The sequence below is a fragment of the Moschus berezovskii genome, chromosome 2, assembly GCF_049115385.1.
Source record: "Moschus berezovskii isolate FMDL1 chromosome 2, NW_MosBer_1.0, whole genome shotgun sequence".
Classification (NCBI taxonomy): Eukaryota; Metazoa; Chordata; class Mammalia; order Artiodactyla; family Moschidae; genus Moschus; species Moschus berezovskii.
In genome coordinates this window covers 4,377,824-4,392,372 of record NC_142461.1, presented here as the reverse complement: position 1 = coordinate 4,392,372, position 14,549 = coordinate 4,377,824, and the positions used below count along the sequence as shown (strand labels likewise).

Below are 14,549 nucleotides of genomic sequence, written 5' to 3'. Positions count from 1 at the left end.
ACAAAGGATTCATATAGCATGTGAAAGTTGCTCAGTCATGTCCGACTCTTTGCAATCCCATGGACTATACAGTCCATGGAACTCTCCTGGCCAGAATACTGGATGTGACAGGATAACAAATGTACATAATAATGTATAATAGATTGTAGTTGCGAGAATTATCAAATTCAAATAAACAAATACTTTCTTCATTTCTGAATTTTTGTCCAGTGCATTTGTTGAAGAAAACCCTGCAGAGATGTGAAAAGAATGGGTGGATGGAACAGATCTCTGGTAAAGGATTCAGTGGCACCTTCCAGCTCTGTTTTCCCTATTACCCCAGGTAAGCACCCAACCCATAATGTGAAGTAATGGTCATTGCAACTTTTTTTTTTTTTTTTTAGCCCTCATAGAAAAACTTTATTGGAAAGCAGGGAAAACTACCAAGATATGAATGAAGACCCAAAAAAAATTCAGACATAAAGTGTATGACCTTGGTATAAGTGGAAATGGAACCCTTCGGTGGTTTGTAGTTAGTGACCTGTATTTTCACTTTGGTACTGCTGCTGCTATAGCTAAGTCGCTTCAGTCGTGTCCGACTCTGCGACCCTATAGACGACAGCCCATCAGGCTCCTCCGTCCCTGATATTCTCTAGGCAAGAACACTGGAGTGGGTTGCCATTTCCTTCTCCATCATTGCAACTTTTAAAAGTCTGACTCCAGATTACAGGTGTGGCTTCACTTATTTGCCCTTATTACCATTACACTGAACTGAATGTACTTGAAAATAAAGACTTCTTCAGGCAGTATTGAGAGCAGAAGATTTTCATATAATAACAGGGGATTGATTTGGCCTATCCTGCTGGAGCTCATTGTTAGCCAAGTGTTCCTGAAATCAAGCATTGAGTTCTTTGAGATCCTTGGCCAGCCATTAACATGTTCATTCCTGCTAATAAGAAATAAAGTACATGATAATGACAGGAAGATTATTAGAGGATTATTTGTTCTAATTGTTCAGTACCAAGTAGGGGGAGCATTAGCTACTTCTAAGAATCCTAATCTGCCTTCTTCTTACTATAGAGACAAGGACATATTTTTGCAAACTTGTCTATTATACATGCCTTATTTATTCATTGAACCAGAACATTTATTGAGCACCTCCTATGGACCAGGCATTTTTCTGTATACCCAGGCTATTGCCTTTTTGTACTTTGATTTCCAGTCAAGTGCCATGACAGTTAACACAAAACCTATTTTGGCAGGCATATAGTGTGTAGCTTTCTTACATTGCTCTTTGTGCAAAAACATGCTGAGTCATGTTCTACACCCTCCTGTGTAGGAGCTGCGTGCATGGAGCTCAGTCATATCTGACTGTGGCCCCATGGACTGTAGCCTGCCAGGGTCCTCTGTCCATGGGATTTCCCAGGTCAGAACACTGGAGTGGGTTGCCATTCCCTTCTCTAGGTGCATAAACATAAGTGTTACTTCATTGAATTTACAGTATTTTAATTTTTCAAATGTTTAGCTTTAAAGATAATTCTTAAAATCATGTACATACAGTGTTATGATTTAAGGATTTATTAATCAGTGGTACCAAGTTTTCTATCATATAAGGACAAAGAAAAGTTAGAAAATCCTTGCTGAATTTCTCAAAAACTTTGAAGAGATTCAGGCTTTATGAGGTCTTGTATCATAAGGGCAAAAAATATATACTGCTGTGTAGACTGTTCCCTGCCGTATGGACCATTCACTGCTATACATTCAACGGCTGATACAGTGCTGAACACACATCAGGAGTTTAAATTATTTTACTAAATAAGTTATTACGTGTCAGTTTTGTCAAATGGAGGGAAGAAGAGAATGAGTTATGTTTGAGACTTTTATAGATTTGTCATAACTTCATTTGAGTGTTCAAGATAGGTTAAATTGTGACCTAGTATTTGTAACCTAACCTCACTTAATTGGGGAGTGTGGGAGGAAGTGGGTAACGTCCAGGAAAGAACATATCTAGGTTCACATCCTTTTCCTTGTCCCAATGGGACTTCTCTTTATCTAATATTTTTTCTTACTAGCCCAGGAGTTCTGTTTCCAAAGAAAGAGCCAGATGATTCTAAAGATGAGGATGAGGATGAAGATGAAGAGGACTCGTCAGAGGAGGACTCTGAAGACGAAGAGCCACCACCGAAGAGAAGGTGCGAGTGTGGGAGACGCTTCTTAGAGCTGAGAGGCCGTGACAGAGGCTGCGAGAGCGCACCAGGGGCTCCGGGTCCTTCTCAAGCGCTCTTTGTGACGTTTGAACTTACCCTCTCCTGAGAAGTTAGAGGCTCTAAACTTGTGGAACACTGTGAATGTTTAATTACTCTTTGGTCAAACGTGTGTGTGTGTGTGGTGTGTGTGGTGTGTGTGTGTGTGTGTGTGTGTGTGTGTGTGTGTGTGTGTGTGTGTGTGTGTGTGTGTGTGTGTGTGTGGCTCTAAACTTGTGGAACACTGTGAATGTTTAATTACTCTTTGGTCAAACGTGTGTGTGTGTGTGTGTGTGTGTGTGTGTGTGTGTGTGTGTGTGTGTGTGTGTGTGTGTGTGTGTGTGAGGCTCTAAACTTGTGGAACACTGTGAATGTTTAATTACTCTTTGGTCAAACGTGTGTGTGTGTGTGTGTGTGTGTGTGTGTGTGTGTGTGTGTGTGTGTGGCTCTAAACTTGTGGAACACTGTGAATGTTTAATTACTCTTTGGTCAAACGTGTGTGTGTGTGTGTGTGTGTGTGTGTGTGTGTGTGTGTGTGTGTGTGTGTGTGTGTGTGTGTGTGTGTGTGTGTGTGTGTGTGTGTGTGTGTGTGTGTGTAGTGTGTAGTTTGGTTACTTGAAGAAAAATAATTCCATGTTTTTTAGACTTCCAGAATTGGTTGAATTTTTATACAATTTTAGGTGAAAGGTTATAACCAGTATTCTTCTCAGTGTAGGTGATTTTACCTGTGCTGTTTCTTCACTGGCAAAGTATCTCGTCATCACGGTGAAGTGAATCTCTCAAGTACTAAGTGATTGCCTTCTCTCTTTGGTTCTCACAGGTTACAGAAGAAAACCCCAGCCAAGTCACCAGGGAAGGCTACAGCCATGAAGCAAAGAGGGTCCAAGCTGGCGCCCAAAGTCCCAGCTGCCCAGCGAGGAAAAGTGAGGCCTTTGCCCAAAAAAGCCCCTCCTAAAGCGAAAACTCCTGCCAAGAAAGCCAGACCCTCACCCTCAGTCATCAAGAAACCTAGCGGTAGCTCTTCCAAAAAACCTGCAGCCAGTGTGAGAAAGGAAGTGAAATTGCCTGGCAAGGGCAAATCTACCATGAAGAAATCGTTCAAAGCAAAAAAGTAAATTTTATAGGAAAAAAGGGTATCATGATGAAATTCAAAATCTTATTTTCTGAGGTCAGTGTGCATTTGTTTTAGTTTTGATGCTTTTAAAATTACTTTTTTTTCCCTCCCCTCTGAACATTATGGGAAGGGAATATAAATAAACCAGTTTAGCCATTTGTTAGCTTTAGGTGCTGTTCTTGGTGCCTGCCCCTCCCCTCTCCCAGTCATTTTAATTTCTGCCATAATTTTGGACTTTTCCTGAACGGTATAGTCTGTACTTGTCCTTTCTTCTCCCTCCACCCTAGTCCTCTTTCTTTTTTAATGGTCAGCCTTGGCTTTTTTTTTTCCTTCCAGTTTTATCTAAACAGTTACAAAGATTTTTGTATTTGTTAGAAGCCATCAAGAATGGGATGCTGGTTGGGTGCTGGATGTAAAAAGGAGGCAGTGTAGCACTGACTGGACCATAAAGCCCCCTGCCTAGAGGCTTCACTTACAGCTGTGATAACTAATCTTCTTTATTAAACCACTCCGCTAACCTTCTCTCTCTCCAGCTATACACACAGAGATGTCTTAGCTTTGGGAATAGGCCAAAAGCACCCTGATCTCATTAGATTCTGAAGATCCATGACCCCTTTGGGCCGCTTTTCCATTGCTCAGTTCCCAGGTATTTGACATTGGCCTTGGGTACTGTACTCCCCCAGCAGCAAGCACACGGTCTCTCCACCACTTGGTTTCTGACTGAAGAGGGAATATAGGAACATACTGAACTTGTGATTTCTGGTGTCACCTGCATTACCAAAAACTAAAACAAAATCTTGATCAGATAGTTAAATATATTTTTAACATTTGGAGCATGAATTGTCACTTCCTCTTTCCCTTTTTTATAAGGAAATGTTGGAGAGTTACACCATTGCTAATGTAGAAATGTGAAATGAAACGACATACAATTTGCTAAAATATTACAAGTTTATCTGTGGGTTTTTTCCCCTCTTTTCTTTCCACAGCACTTTTGATAACAAACAAGTGGCTTCCTTTTTTGAGTTATTTAAAAAGAGAAAAGAAAAAAACAAATGAAGCCTGACTACCTAACCCTTCCTTATTTGTATTTGTTTTAGTATTGTGAAGTTGTGTTAAATAGTATTAGCTTCCTAAGAAATATTGATTTCCAGTTATCATTTATCCTCCCTGTGGCACTTGACATTTTAATTGTCTTAAATTTTTTGGTGTACATCTTCTGGCCCGAGTGCTGCCAGAAGCAAAATATGTTTGTTTAATCCATTCCATTTGCATTGTCTCCTGGGATCCCGTCTGCAGCCTGAGGCGTGGCTAGGAATTGGACTTAAGAAGGCTGACTTGAGTTAGATCCAGAATCATGTGTGATCCCATCATGAGTTTATTGGAATTTGTGTTGCATGTAAGGCAATCTTTTCCTGTTGTAAATCTTCCTTTTTTTATGTACATATATTTTGAAAAATATGAATAAACATGGAATTTTAAAAGCTGCTGAACTGTAGCTTGTATTTAAAAGTTTCTAGAATTCCTCAGAAGTAGTGTTTTACTCACTTTGAGCCTTCTGTGCTCCTTGTACTAATTGTCATCCATTTTCCTTTTTAAACACAAGCTCCAACAAGCTCCAGTTTATTTGCTTTTTTGAAGTTTTAAATGGATGGTGAATGTTTTTAGTACATTGAACCTGATTATTCAGTGCATAAGGGATTTTTAAAAATCACTTTGTATTTTATCAGGGTCCTTATTTTCAAGGTCATAAATTCCAGTTTTTCATGTTTAGTGTTCAGATATGTCCTTGAACTAGAAAAAAAGACAGCATTGCAAAAAGATTGGTAAATCCTAGACCTAGAAAGTAATCTAATTTTCTGTTATGCTATTTAGCAGGTAATAATTTTTTTTAATGTTTTTATTTTAAATCATTTATTTGAGTTGTAGTTGCAACATGTCAGATCTAGAGGGATCAAACCCAGACCCTCTGGATTGAGAGCTCAAGAGTCTTAGCCACTGAACCACCAGAGAAGTCCAATAACTCTTAATATTATAGTTGTTAGGTACTTGTGCTAAGAATTCTCTACTCTTCTGGAATCAGAAGTGAGGATTTCGGTTGGTTTCTGTACTTTGTTTTAAAGAGATTGCCTGAACAGTCATCTGGTAGCTACATCGTGTATCAGGCATTCTGGCGTAGAGTGAGACATTGAGATTATTTCAGGTCCCTTTCCACCCTGACGTTCTGTTAAATTCACAGAATTCAGGGGAAGACAGAACTGTCCTTGACTTTAGCATCATGTGAAGGGAAAAGACAAAAGGGCCATTGCACTCTTCCCTCGGGAAAATCCCCAGCTATCAAAGATAGGTACCTTCCTGATGTTGAGATAAAGGGATATTTGGGGTTTTTTCACTTTCAGGCATTCTCAAAGAGCAAAATGCACAATTTTTGCTTCCATGTTACAGAATGGTAAACAGCAAACCAAACCCAAGATAACCGAACAATTCCTGACCTGGATCAGTGGCTTCAGTACTGTCGGTGCCTTTTAGTGAGCTCAACTAGTGTTTCACATGTCCTTAAACCACCTACAAACAACCTTGGATAGGTGAATCTCAAAGTGCTGGGGGAGAGAGTGTTGGCTTCTTAAAACTCAGATTAGAAGAGACACCACTTCAGAGAAGGGTAGAGACTTTTTAAGTTATGACAGAAGCTTTCAACACAGGGAGAACTCCATCCTAACCATCCACGCAGTTTTAACAAAAGGAAGCCTGATCCAGTCATGTCTGTTGGCTATAACTAATGAGAAATTATATGAAAACAAGGGCTAGGTCATATGCCTGTACCTTGGACATTTTTTTCCTGTCATTCCTCTTTTGTAAAATTTTGTCAGCCCGGTCTAGGCTTGCTAACTTATCCTTATACCTTCTTTAAAGAACCTAAGAAGTTATTCTTGCTCAAGCTAAGGTGCTTTGCCATCCTAAACTGTCAGGGGGAAGAGGGTAAGCCAGCTTTATTCATGAACTGCTGTACTTAGCTAACTAAACACCAGCTAAAAGAAACTTTAATCCAAAAACTTAAAATTATAGTTGAAGCTTTTCATTTTTGGAATCTGATAAATCATATTTCTTTTTCTTTGGGTCAAGCAAAAATTCAAATTTTATCCATGAAGAGAAATTCTTTTTTTTTTTTAAAGAGGTTTTAAAAAACATATTTATTTTATGTATTATTTATGCCAGGTCTAGTCACAGTATGCAGGACCTTCTATCCTTGCGGTGCACAGGGTCTTGAGTTGTAGCATGTGAACTCTTAGTTGCTGCATGTGGGATCTAATTCCCTGACCAGGGATTGAACCTAGGCCCATTGCTTTGGGAGCATGGACTCTTAGCCACAGGACCACCAGGGAAGTCCCAGAAATTCTGTCCTTAATTGTGTAAAGATCATTAATTATTTTCCCCAGAGGTCCTGACTGACATTTCTGTTCCCAGTGTGTAGAGTTGCTTTTGCATGTTCGCAGTAGAACAGATGGCCACTCAGTTCTGCAGAGCTGAAGCTAGAGAATAGGACTGTTGGAGCGCTGGGCCTAGACCTGCTTGATGGATGCATGCTCAGAAGCCAGGAAAGAGGCTGAATGGCACCCCTCGACTGCACTGTTTTCATTTTTTTAAGAAACTGATCCTTGCCGTTTTTATTACTATATTCTTGCCTTCTGACTGTCATTTTCCACAAGATTCTTCAATGGCCTTTTTTTTTTTTTTTTTCTGTTTCAGGAAGTTTCTGCCTTTGGCTACTTAAATGTATTAGCTTAGTTTTAACTTTCTGTTAATAGTTTTGTCAACAGCTAGTGTGTCAAAGGAAGTTTCTACAGGCAACCTTCCCAGCTGTTTTCCCCAAAAGTGGCAGCTCTTTCTTTTGGTACTGTATGTAAATGTGTCATCAACACCATGCTGTTAAATCTTTGCTTATTAGCAGAGTGCTTTCTCTTTGGTGCCTTGAATGTGTTTGACAACGTGTCATTATTTGACTTATTACTTAACATAATAATAGTGACAATCATTCTGTTCAGTCCAGTTGCTCAGTCGTGTCCAACTCTTTGCAACCCCGTGAACTGCAGCACGCCAGGCCTCCCTGTCCATCACCAACTCCCGGAGTTCACTCAAACTCATGTCCATTGCGTCAGTGATGCCATCCAAGTCTCATCCTCTGTCGTCCCCATCTCCTCCTGCCCTCAGTCTTTCCCAGCATCAGGGTCTTTTCCAGTGAGTCAGCTCTTCTCATCAGGTGGCCAAAGTATTGGAGTTTCAGCTTCAGCATCGGTCCTTCCAGTGAATATTCAGGACTGATCTCCTTTAGGATGGACTGGTTGGATCTCCTTGCAGTCCAAGCGATTTTCAAGACTGTTCTCCAACACCACAGTTCCAAAACATCAATTCTTCGGTGCTCAACTTGCTTTATAGTCCAGCTGACATCCATACATGACTACTGGAAAAACCATAGCCTTGACTAGACGTTTGTTGGTAAAGTAATTTCTCTGCTTTTTAATTTGCTGTCTAGGTTGGTCATAGCTTTTCTTCCAAGGAGCAAGCGTCTTTTAATTTCATGGTTGCAGTCACCATCTGTAGTGATTTTGGAACCCCAAAACATAAAATCTGTCACTGTTTCCATTGTTGCCCCATCTATTTCCCATGAAGTGATGGAACCAGATGCCATGATCTTAGTTTTCTGAATGTTGAGCTTTAAGCCAGCTTTTTCACTCCACTCTTGCACTTTCATCAAGAGGCTCTTTAGTTCTTCTTCGCTTTCTGCCATAAGGGTGGTGTCATCTGCATATCTGAGGTTATTGATATTTCTCCCAGCAATCTTGATTGCAGCTTGTGCTTCATCCAGCCCGGCATTTTGCATAATGTGCTCTGTATATAAGTTAAATAAGCAGGGTGACAATACACAGTCTTTACATATTCCTTTCCCGATTTGGAACCGGTCTGTTGTTCCCTGTCCAGTTCTAACTATTGCTTCTTGACCTGCGTTCAGATTTCTCAGGTGACAATCATAGCTAACACTAACCGAATTTTTTCTACACGTCAGGCTCTGTACATACATTAACTTCATTTAACCGTAGCAATCCTACGAGATGGTCACTGTTTATGATCCCATTTTACAGAAGAGAAAACTGGCACAGGGTGGGCCCACAGACTTCCCCCAGGACATGGTAAGACGCAGAGCCAGAACTACGCCCAGGCCCTCCGAGTGCAGGGCCATCTCCAGCTGCTCTTCTCCACCGTCTCTCTGACCATTGTTCAAACTTCTGAATTCTCCCCTTATCTTATAGCCCAATGAATGCAGGGGATTTAGAAATAAGATGAAATTATTAAATTTGCCAGTAGGGGTCTGTGTGACTTTTAAGTTTGGTAAGAACTATTCAAATTAGATCTTGGATTACTCGGAAATTTTAGCTAGGCTGTCCTAAGGAGGTTTTTTCTTGTATTTGTTTTTCTCTTTGTTTTGTTTTTTTCCTAGGACATTGCAAGCACTTGGTCACTGTCAGATCCTAGCCATGGGCCTCTCTGGTCCTCACAGTTTACTTATTCCAGGCAGATTCTGCTGACACTTAGGAGAGCTCTTCCTCCAAGAAGTACAGCTTCTCTCAGAACTTTTTTTTTTAAATAGAACTTTTATGTTGCTTAGTGAGCAGTGCTCTCACACCTTAAAAACTATGAACTTGTGTTCTATGAGGCCTACCAAGAGAAATTCCAGAAAGGGGATTGTCTGACAACTGCCTTTTTTTGGACACGATACCATCTTAGTAATCATGAACTGGAATATTAGAAATTCTCGCTCTTGATTCTGAAAGAAACATTACTCACCCGGTCTCTCTTGCTGTGTGTCTGCTTTGTTCGCCCAACTCCAACAGATACTCTTCCTTAAAACCCAGTTACACAACATCCTTGCTCATCCATTTTACTGTTTGAGAACTTTTGCTCTGATGAAATTCTTGTGTCAAACCTAAATCCCTTATGTTGTTTGCATCACTCAAATTTGCTGGTTCAGTCTGTAGAAGTTAATTTCAAATTGGGAATGACTCCTGGTTAGAGTGTATCATTCAGCCTAGTATCCTAAGAACGTTCATAGCTGTAGTCTTTGGGGGCTGTGTCACTTACCAACTGTGTGACCTTGACCAAGACAAGCTTCCTGAGCTTAATTTTTTCCCATAAAATAGAGGGGTTCAAGTGCACAATTCTTGCTGTTTTATTAGAATAGCCACCCACAGGCAGTGTGAGATGATCAAGTATCAAAGACTGAACATATTCACTAAGGTTACTAAGACATTTTAGGATTTTAGGAGACTAACATATTTTTTTTAATGAGAAAAAATCCAGTTTCATGAGTTCAGCTCTGTTTACCATTCATTGTAGGTTCCTGTTTTTAGACCTGTTAATCACACTATCTCAGATCCTTACAAATATGTTCTCAAAGTATGTGAAATTATGCCCAACTTTCAGAAACAGGTTTTGTTAAATTTCTCCTGATTAAATAAGTAACAAGTGTGGAAGTAGCGTAGCAGACTTGACCAGTCACCTTGCCTTCACACCTTCCTTAGCAGCCCAGGAAGCAAGATGTCTGGCAACAAGTTATGAGATGGACATGCCATAAATGGCAGTGGTGAACAGGTTTGTTTTTTTTTTTCCAAGTAGGTTTTCAAACCACTCAGAGCTTACTTGTTAAAAAAAAAAAAAAAGAAAAACATGTACAGCATTTGAATTTACCAGGGCTGCAGGTAATGCCAGGGAGCAGAAGAGAAGGGCTGGGTGGGAGAAGGAAGTCCTTCCTAGGCCAGGGTCAGCATCAGCTGCCACCTGAGCCAAACCTGGGGCCTCAGCTGGCTGTGGATGGAGAGGGGATTGCAGGGGAGACTGCAACTCTCACTGTGCAATCTTCTCAAAGATCTCTGCTAAATATTACCAGTTTGTTCTCAACATAGTCGGGGTTTTGGAGAGTCTTTGATATTACCTGCTTTATTTGCTTTCTGAAGCACATGCCTCAACTCTAGTCTGTGACAAGAGAGTCTGACAAGTGTTTCTGGGGAGGGGTCCTCTTTAGACTTCTCAGGTGGAAAAGTACTTGGAACTATTCCTTGTTGTCTGCTTCTCAAATGGGGTACAGGTAGCAACAAGATTAAATACTTCTGGGGCATTCGTTTTATCTCCCGAGTATTGGAGGGAGTGCTTTATGTTACTGGTAATAAAACAAGTGGAGGGAAGCACAAAGTCCGTAATAGTCACTTAAGATACAGGGTTACCCAGAAATAAAGCAGCAGCGGCACTTAGGCACTATCACTGTATTAGTCTGCTTGGGCCATAACAAAACACCACAGCCCAGATCGCGTAAACAACAGTTATTTGTCAGTTGTGGAGTCTCCAAGTCCAGAATCAAAGCGTCAGCAGGTTAGTTCCTTCTGACGAGAGAGGGAAGGATCTGTTCCAGGCCCCTCTCCTTGGCTTGTGGATGGCTCTCTCCTCCCTGCCAGCACATTGTCTTTCCTCTCTGTCCAAATACCCTCTTCTTAAAAGGACATCAGTCGTATGGGATCAGTGCCCACCCTAATAACCTCTTTTTATATTTTTTGAGGAGGGGGGTGTTTTATTCCATGACCAGGGATTGAACCTGGCGTCCCCTGCATTGGAAGCACAGAGTCTTAACCACTGGACCACCAGGGAAGTCGCCTGATAACCTCATTTTAATGTAATTACCTCTTTATACACCCTAGCTCTAAATCCGGTCATACTCTTAGGTGCCAGGTGTTAGCACTTCAGCATGTTAACTTGGAGAGAGAGGATACAGTTCAGCCCATAACATCTCAGAATTTTTTTAAAAAATCTGTTCTGGGTCATTGGAGGGGAGGCACAGTTAAGTTGCAGGGACAGACATTGGGAGACAGCTGAGAGAAGGAAAGCAAGGTGCTCAAGGCTGAAATCTGCCAGTATGGGAAGGTATTACTGAGGAAGCATGGAAACACGTGCTGTGAAACCCAGACGTGTGTGAGATGCTGTTCCAAGGCCTGTTCCAACCTCACCATCTTGGCTCCCTTTTCAGTCCTGCTGTTGGAAATGGGCTTGCAAATGATGTGATGTTACTTCCCACACATTGATCAACTAGCAACTCCAGTACCAGATTTCTGGGATTTTTAGTGAAAAGAGAAGAAAGATTGTGATAGCAAGCTCACACCTGGTGAGGCTTAGTCATTGTCACTGACTCATCAGGAAATGCCAAGACAGGGCCATGTGCCCTCACATGTTCAGGGATCACAGCCCCACCACCTTGCCTCCTTTGTCATCCTTTCCCCTGCTTTGTGTAGATGATTTCTCTGGTCTTCCTGCAAAAGTGAGTCATTCGTCCAGCGGTTGAGGTTCTCTACCTGACGACTCCCAAGACTCGGGATGTGAATGACTGGATGCCTGGGGCAGATAATTATGCAGCGGTGGCCATTTCATGCGGCCCCGAACAGGCCTAGCTCGGCTCACCCAGGAGATGGCTGGCTCCCGCTGACATTTGTTTTCCTTGAGTAAACCTCTGAGCTGATACATCTATTGTAGCTTTACTGAGGCTGCGTGCACAGTAGAAGAAGGAATTGGTGATGGACAGGAAGGCCTGGTGTGCTGCAGTCCATGGGATTGCAAAGAGTCGGACACGACTGAGCGCCTGAACTGAGCGCATGGGAATCCTCCTGTCCCTAGGAGTCAGGTGTTAGTAAAACTTCCAGATGAGGTGCTAGAAGATTAACGTGATTCAGGTCCCACATCTGTGCAATTAGAGGAAGTGTCCAGATCTGGGACACTAAGCAACACACCTCACCACTGCCCTTCTTGGAAAGGCATCCGGAAGCTTTGGGGAGATGAAGGCTCACACCTGCCTCCTCCCCGACTCCCTGAGGCACTCAGACCTCAGCGGTGCCCACCCACCTCCCTCAGGGCGCCCGCCTGCCTTTGCCACCGCTGCCGTGTGGCAGCTGTTGGCATTACCTCTGCAGAATTCCGATGTCATACATGCCAAAGGCTGGGCTGAACCGGGCTTGCTGTTTATCTCTGCGGCATACACAAGGTCTGCTGGATAAGGAAATAGCAGCACTCCAACATTCTTGCCTGGAGAACTCTATGGACAGAGGAGCCTGATGGGCTGTGGCAAAACAGACACAACGGAAGCGACTTAGCACAGGGGCTGTGCTGACACTCTGGGATGGATCTGCTCATCCCATTTCGGCGGATTTTCATGTAACCCAAAGGACAGGATCAGGCCCCATCCCCCACCCCCAACCCCGGCCCGCAGAGCTAACTGCCCAGATTTCTCACTGCCGGCTGGGCACGCTCAATTAAATCTCTTACAAGGAACGGCCCAGGACGGCCGGCAGAAGGAAGGCGAGGAAAGGGCTGCCCCACACCTCCCACCTCTCTGGAGCTGAGGGAATCAGGGCTGAGACTGGCCGGTGGTCCCCAGAGGCCAGATCCTGACGCCTTTTTCATTCACTCATCAAGACGACAAGCCCCGAACGCCTACGGCTGGCCAGCCGCACTGGGGAGAGAGGCACCTCCGGGCCGGGGCCAAGGGCCCTCTAGTAAGAGGGGTTAGTTAGGCTGATGGGCAGGAGTGGCGAGCGTTTTAAGGTGAGGTCACCGGCGGTGGTCAGGGAAGGCTTCTTGGAGGAGGTGCTGCCGCAGCCGCCACCAAGATGACGAGAAGGAGCTATAGCCGGGGATGGCGGTGGGGGGTGGGGTGGGATGGAGGAGGGGAAGGCAAGGGAGGGGAAAGACGCCCCAGGAGGGGGGAACCATCGGCGAGGCCCCCAGCACTCAGATCCCCCCACCTGCCCGGAGAGAGGCGTCCTGGGCGGCAGTGAGCGGCCCCCCTTTCTCGCTTTAAAGGCGGAGCGCCGGGGCGTGAGACGAAGGGGGCGAGGCCAGGGGCCCTCGCGGCCGCTGATTGGGCGGCGCGGGCGTGCGGAGCGGTTCCGCGGGCGCCGATTGGGCGGGCGAGGCCGAGGGCCGGGTGATGCGGGAGCCGCTGGCCGCCGCCACGTGGGGGCTGCGCCGGGAGTCGGGGGAGGCAGGGGAGGGGCGCGCGGCGCAGGCTCGCGGGTCGCGGCGCCGGGCGGCAGGGACGGGACACCGAGCCCGCGGTGAGTGAGCGCCCGGGGAGCCGGGCGGGGGCTGGGGCTGGCTGATCGGCGGGAGCGAGACTCGGTCCCGGGGCGTGGAGATTGGAGCGCGTGGGTGGCTAGGTGGGGGGGCGCGTGTCGGATGGGGAGACGCCAGTCTGTCCCTTTCGCCCATCACCGTCCATCACCTCCACCATCCCCTTGGCTAGCGTCCTGCCTCGCCCGCCCCTCTTTCGGGGGGACGGGGAGTGGGCAAGACTTTCTCCGCCCCCAGGGCCGGCCAGGGACCCTGGGAATTACAGTGATAGGGATAATTCCCCACGCTGCGGAGCGCTCTGTACCGCCGCGCATCTGGTTTCGGCCCCACTTTAATCCTGAAAGCGGCACGTTGCTCTTCGTGTCGTCTGCGCCGGGAGACGAGCCTGTATTTGATGGCACCTCTCCGCCCCGCCCCGACACAGACGCACGCAGATCTTGGGTCCTCTTCACTCTGCCGTATTTTCCTCCAAGCCCCCCTTGAAATGTTGATTTCCAGTATCCACCCCCGTCCCTCCTCAGCCCTTGTTGAGGGCTGGAACTTTGTTTTGTTCACCTGGAACGTTGCGCTTGGAAATGTTCTCAGAAGGAACAGATAGATGAACAACTCCAGAAGGCAGCTATCATTAAGCCCACTCTCTGGTTGAGGACTTGGAGGCTGATGTCGGTTACATCAGCCAACCTCGTGGGGATCCTACCGTCCACGGTCTTGACCTTAGTCTCTCCCACCCTGTGGCCCAGGGCAAGCATGGCTGGCACAGGGCGGGGGGGCGGGGGGGGGTTGTCCTGGGGGAAGGGAGCTGTCCTGAGGGTAGCAGGGCTCTTCTGTGCGGCAGAGCCAAAGACAGAGTAGTGAGACTGGAGTGCCTCTGGCAGCCCCAGACCGTCTGGCCTGGGATGCTGGCAGCGGGAGAAAGCAGCTGATCACATCCACCCCCAGCACCACTGCTGTTGCTTCCTCGCCTCACCTGCCCCTGGGTAGACTGGGACCCACCAAACTCAGGAGGTGGACACCTGCTTTCTTGGGCGCGGGCACTGCCATGGCAGGGGTGGGCG

The 14,549-nt window shown here is 45.3% G+C and overlaps 1 protein-coding gene and 1 long non-coding RNA gene across 7 annotated transcripts in view; one reads left to right on the top strand and one right to left on the bottom strand.

Moving 5' to 3' along the window:
• Positions 1 to 4,826, top strand: part of HP1BP3 (heterochromatin protein 1 binding protein 3) — a 38,338-nt gene extending 33,512 nt beyond the window's left edge. For all 6 annotated transcript variants that reach the window (XM_088843273.1, XM_088843285.1, XM_088843282.1 and 3 more), the window contains 3 exons: positions 211 to 322; positions 2,052 to 2,171; positions 3,043 to 4,826. In XM_088843273.1, the coding sequence (XP_088699399.1) occupies positions 211 to 322; positions 2,052 to 2,171; positions 3,043 to 3,337 (527 nt within the window). In that variant the 3' untranslated portion in view covers positions 3,338 to 4,826. The remainder of the gene's footprint in view (positions 1 to 210; positions 323 to 2,051; positions 2,172 to 3,042) is intronic.
• Positions 4,827 to 11,955: 7,129 nt separating this feature from the next.
• LOC129538127 (uncharacterized) lies at positions 11,956 to 13,208 on the bottom strand. Its single transcript, XR_008682166.2, has 3 exons — positions 13,167 to 13,208; positions 12,328 to 12,481; positions 11,956 to 12,107 (listed from the first exon to the last, which is right to left on the bottom strand). It is a non-coding gene; the product is annotated as an uncharacterized LOC129538127 (long non-coding RNA).
• Between the last annotated feature and the right edge of the window lie 1,341 nt (positions 13,209 to 14,549).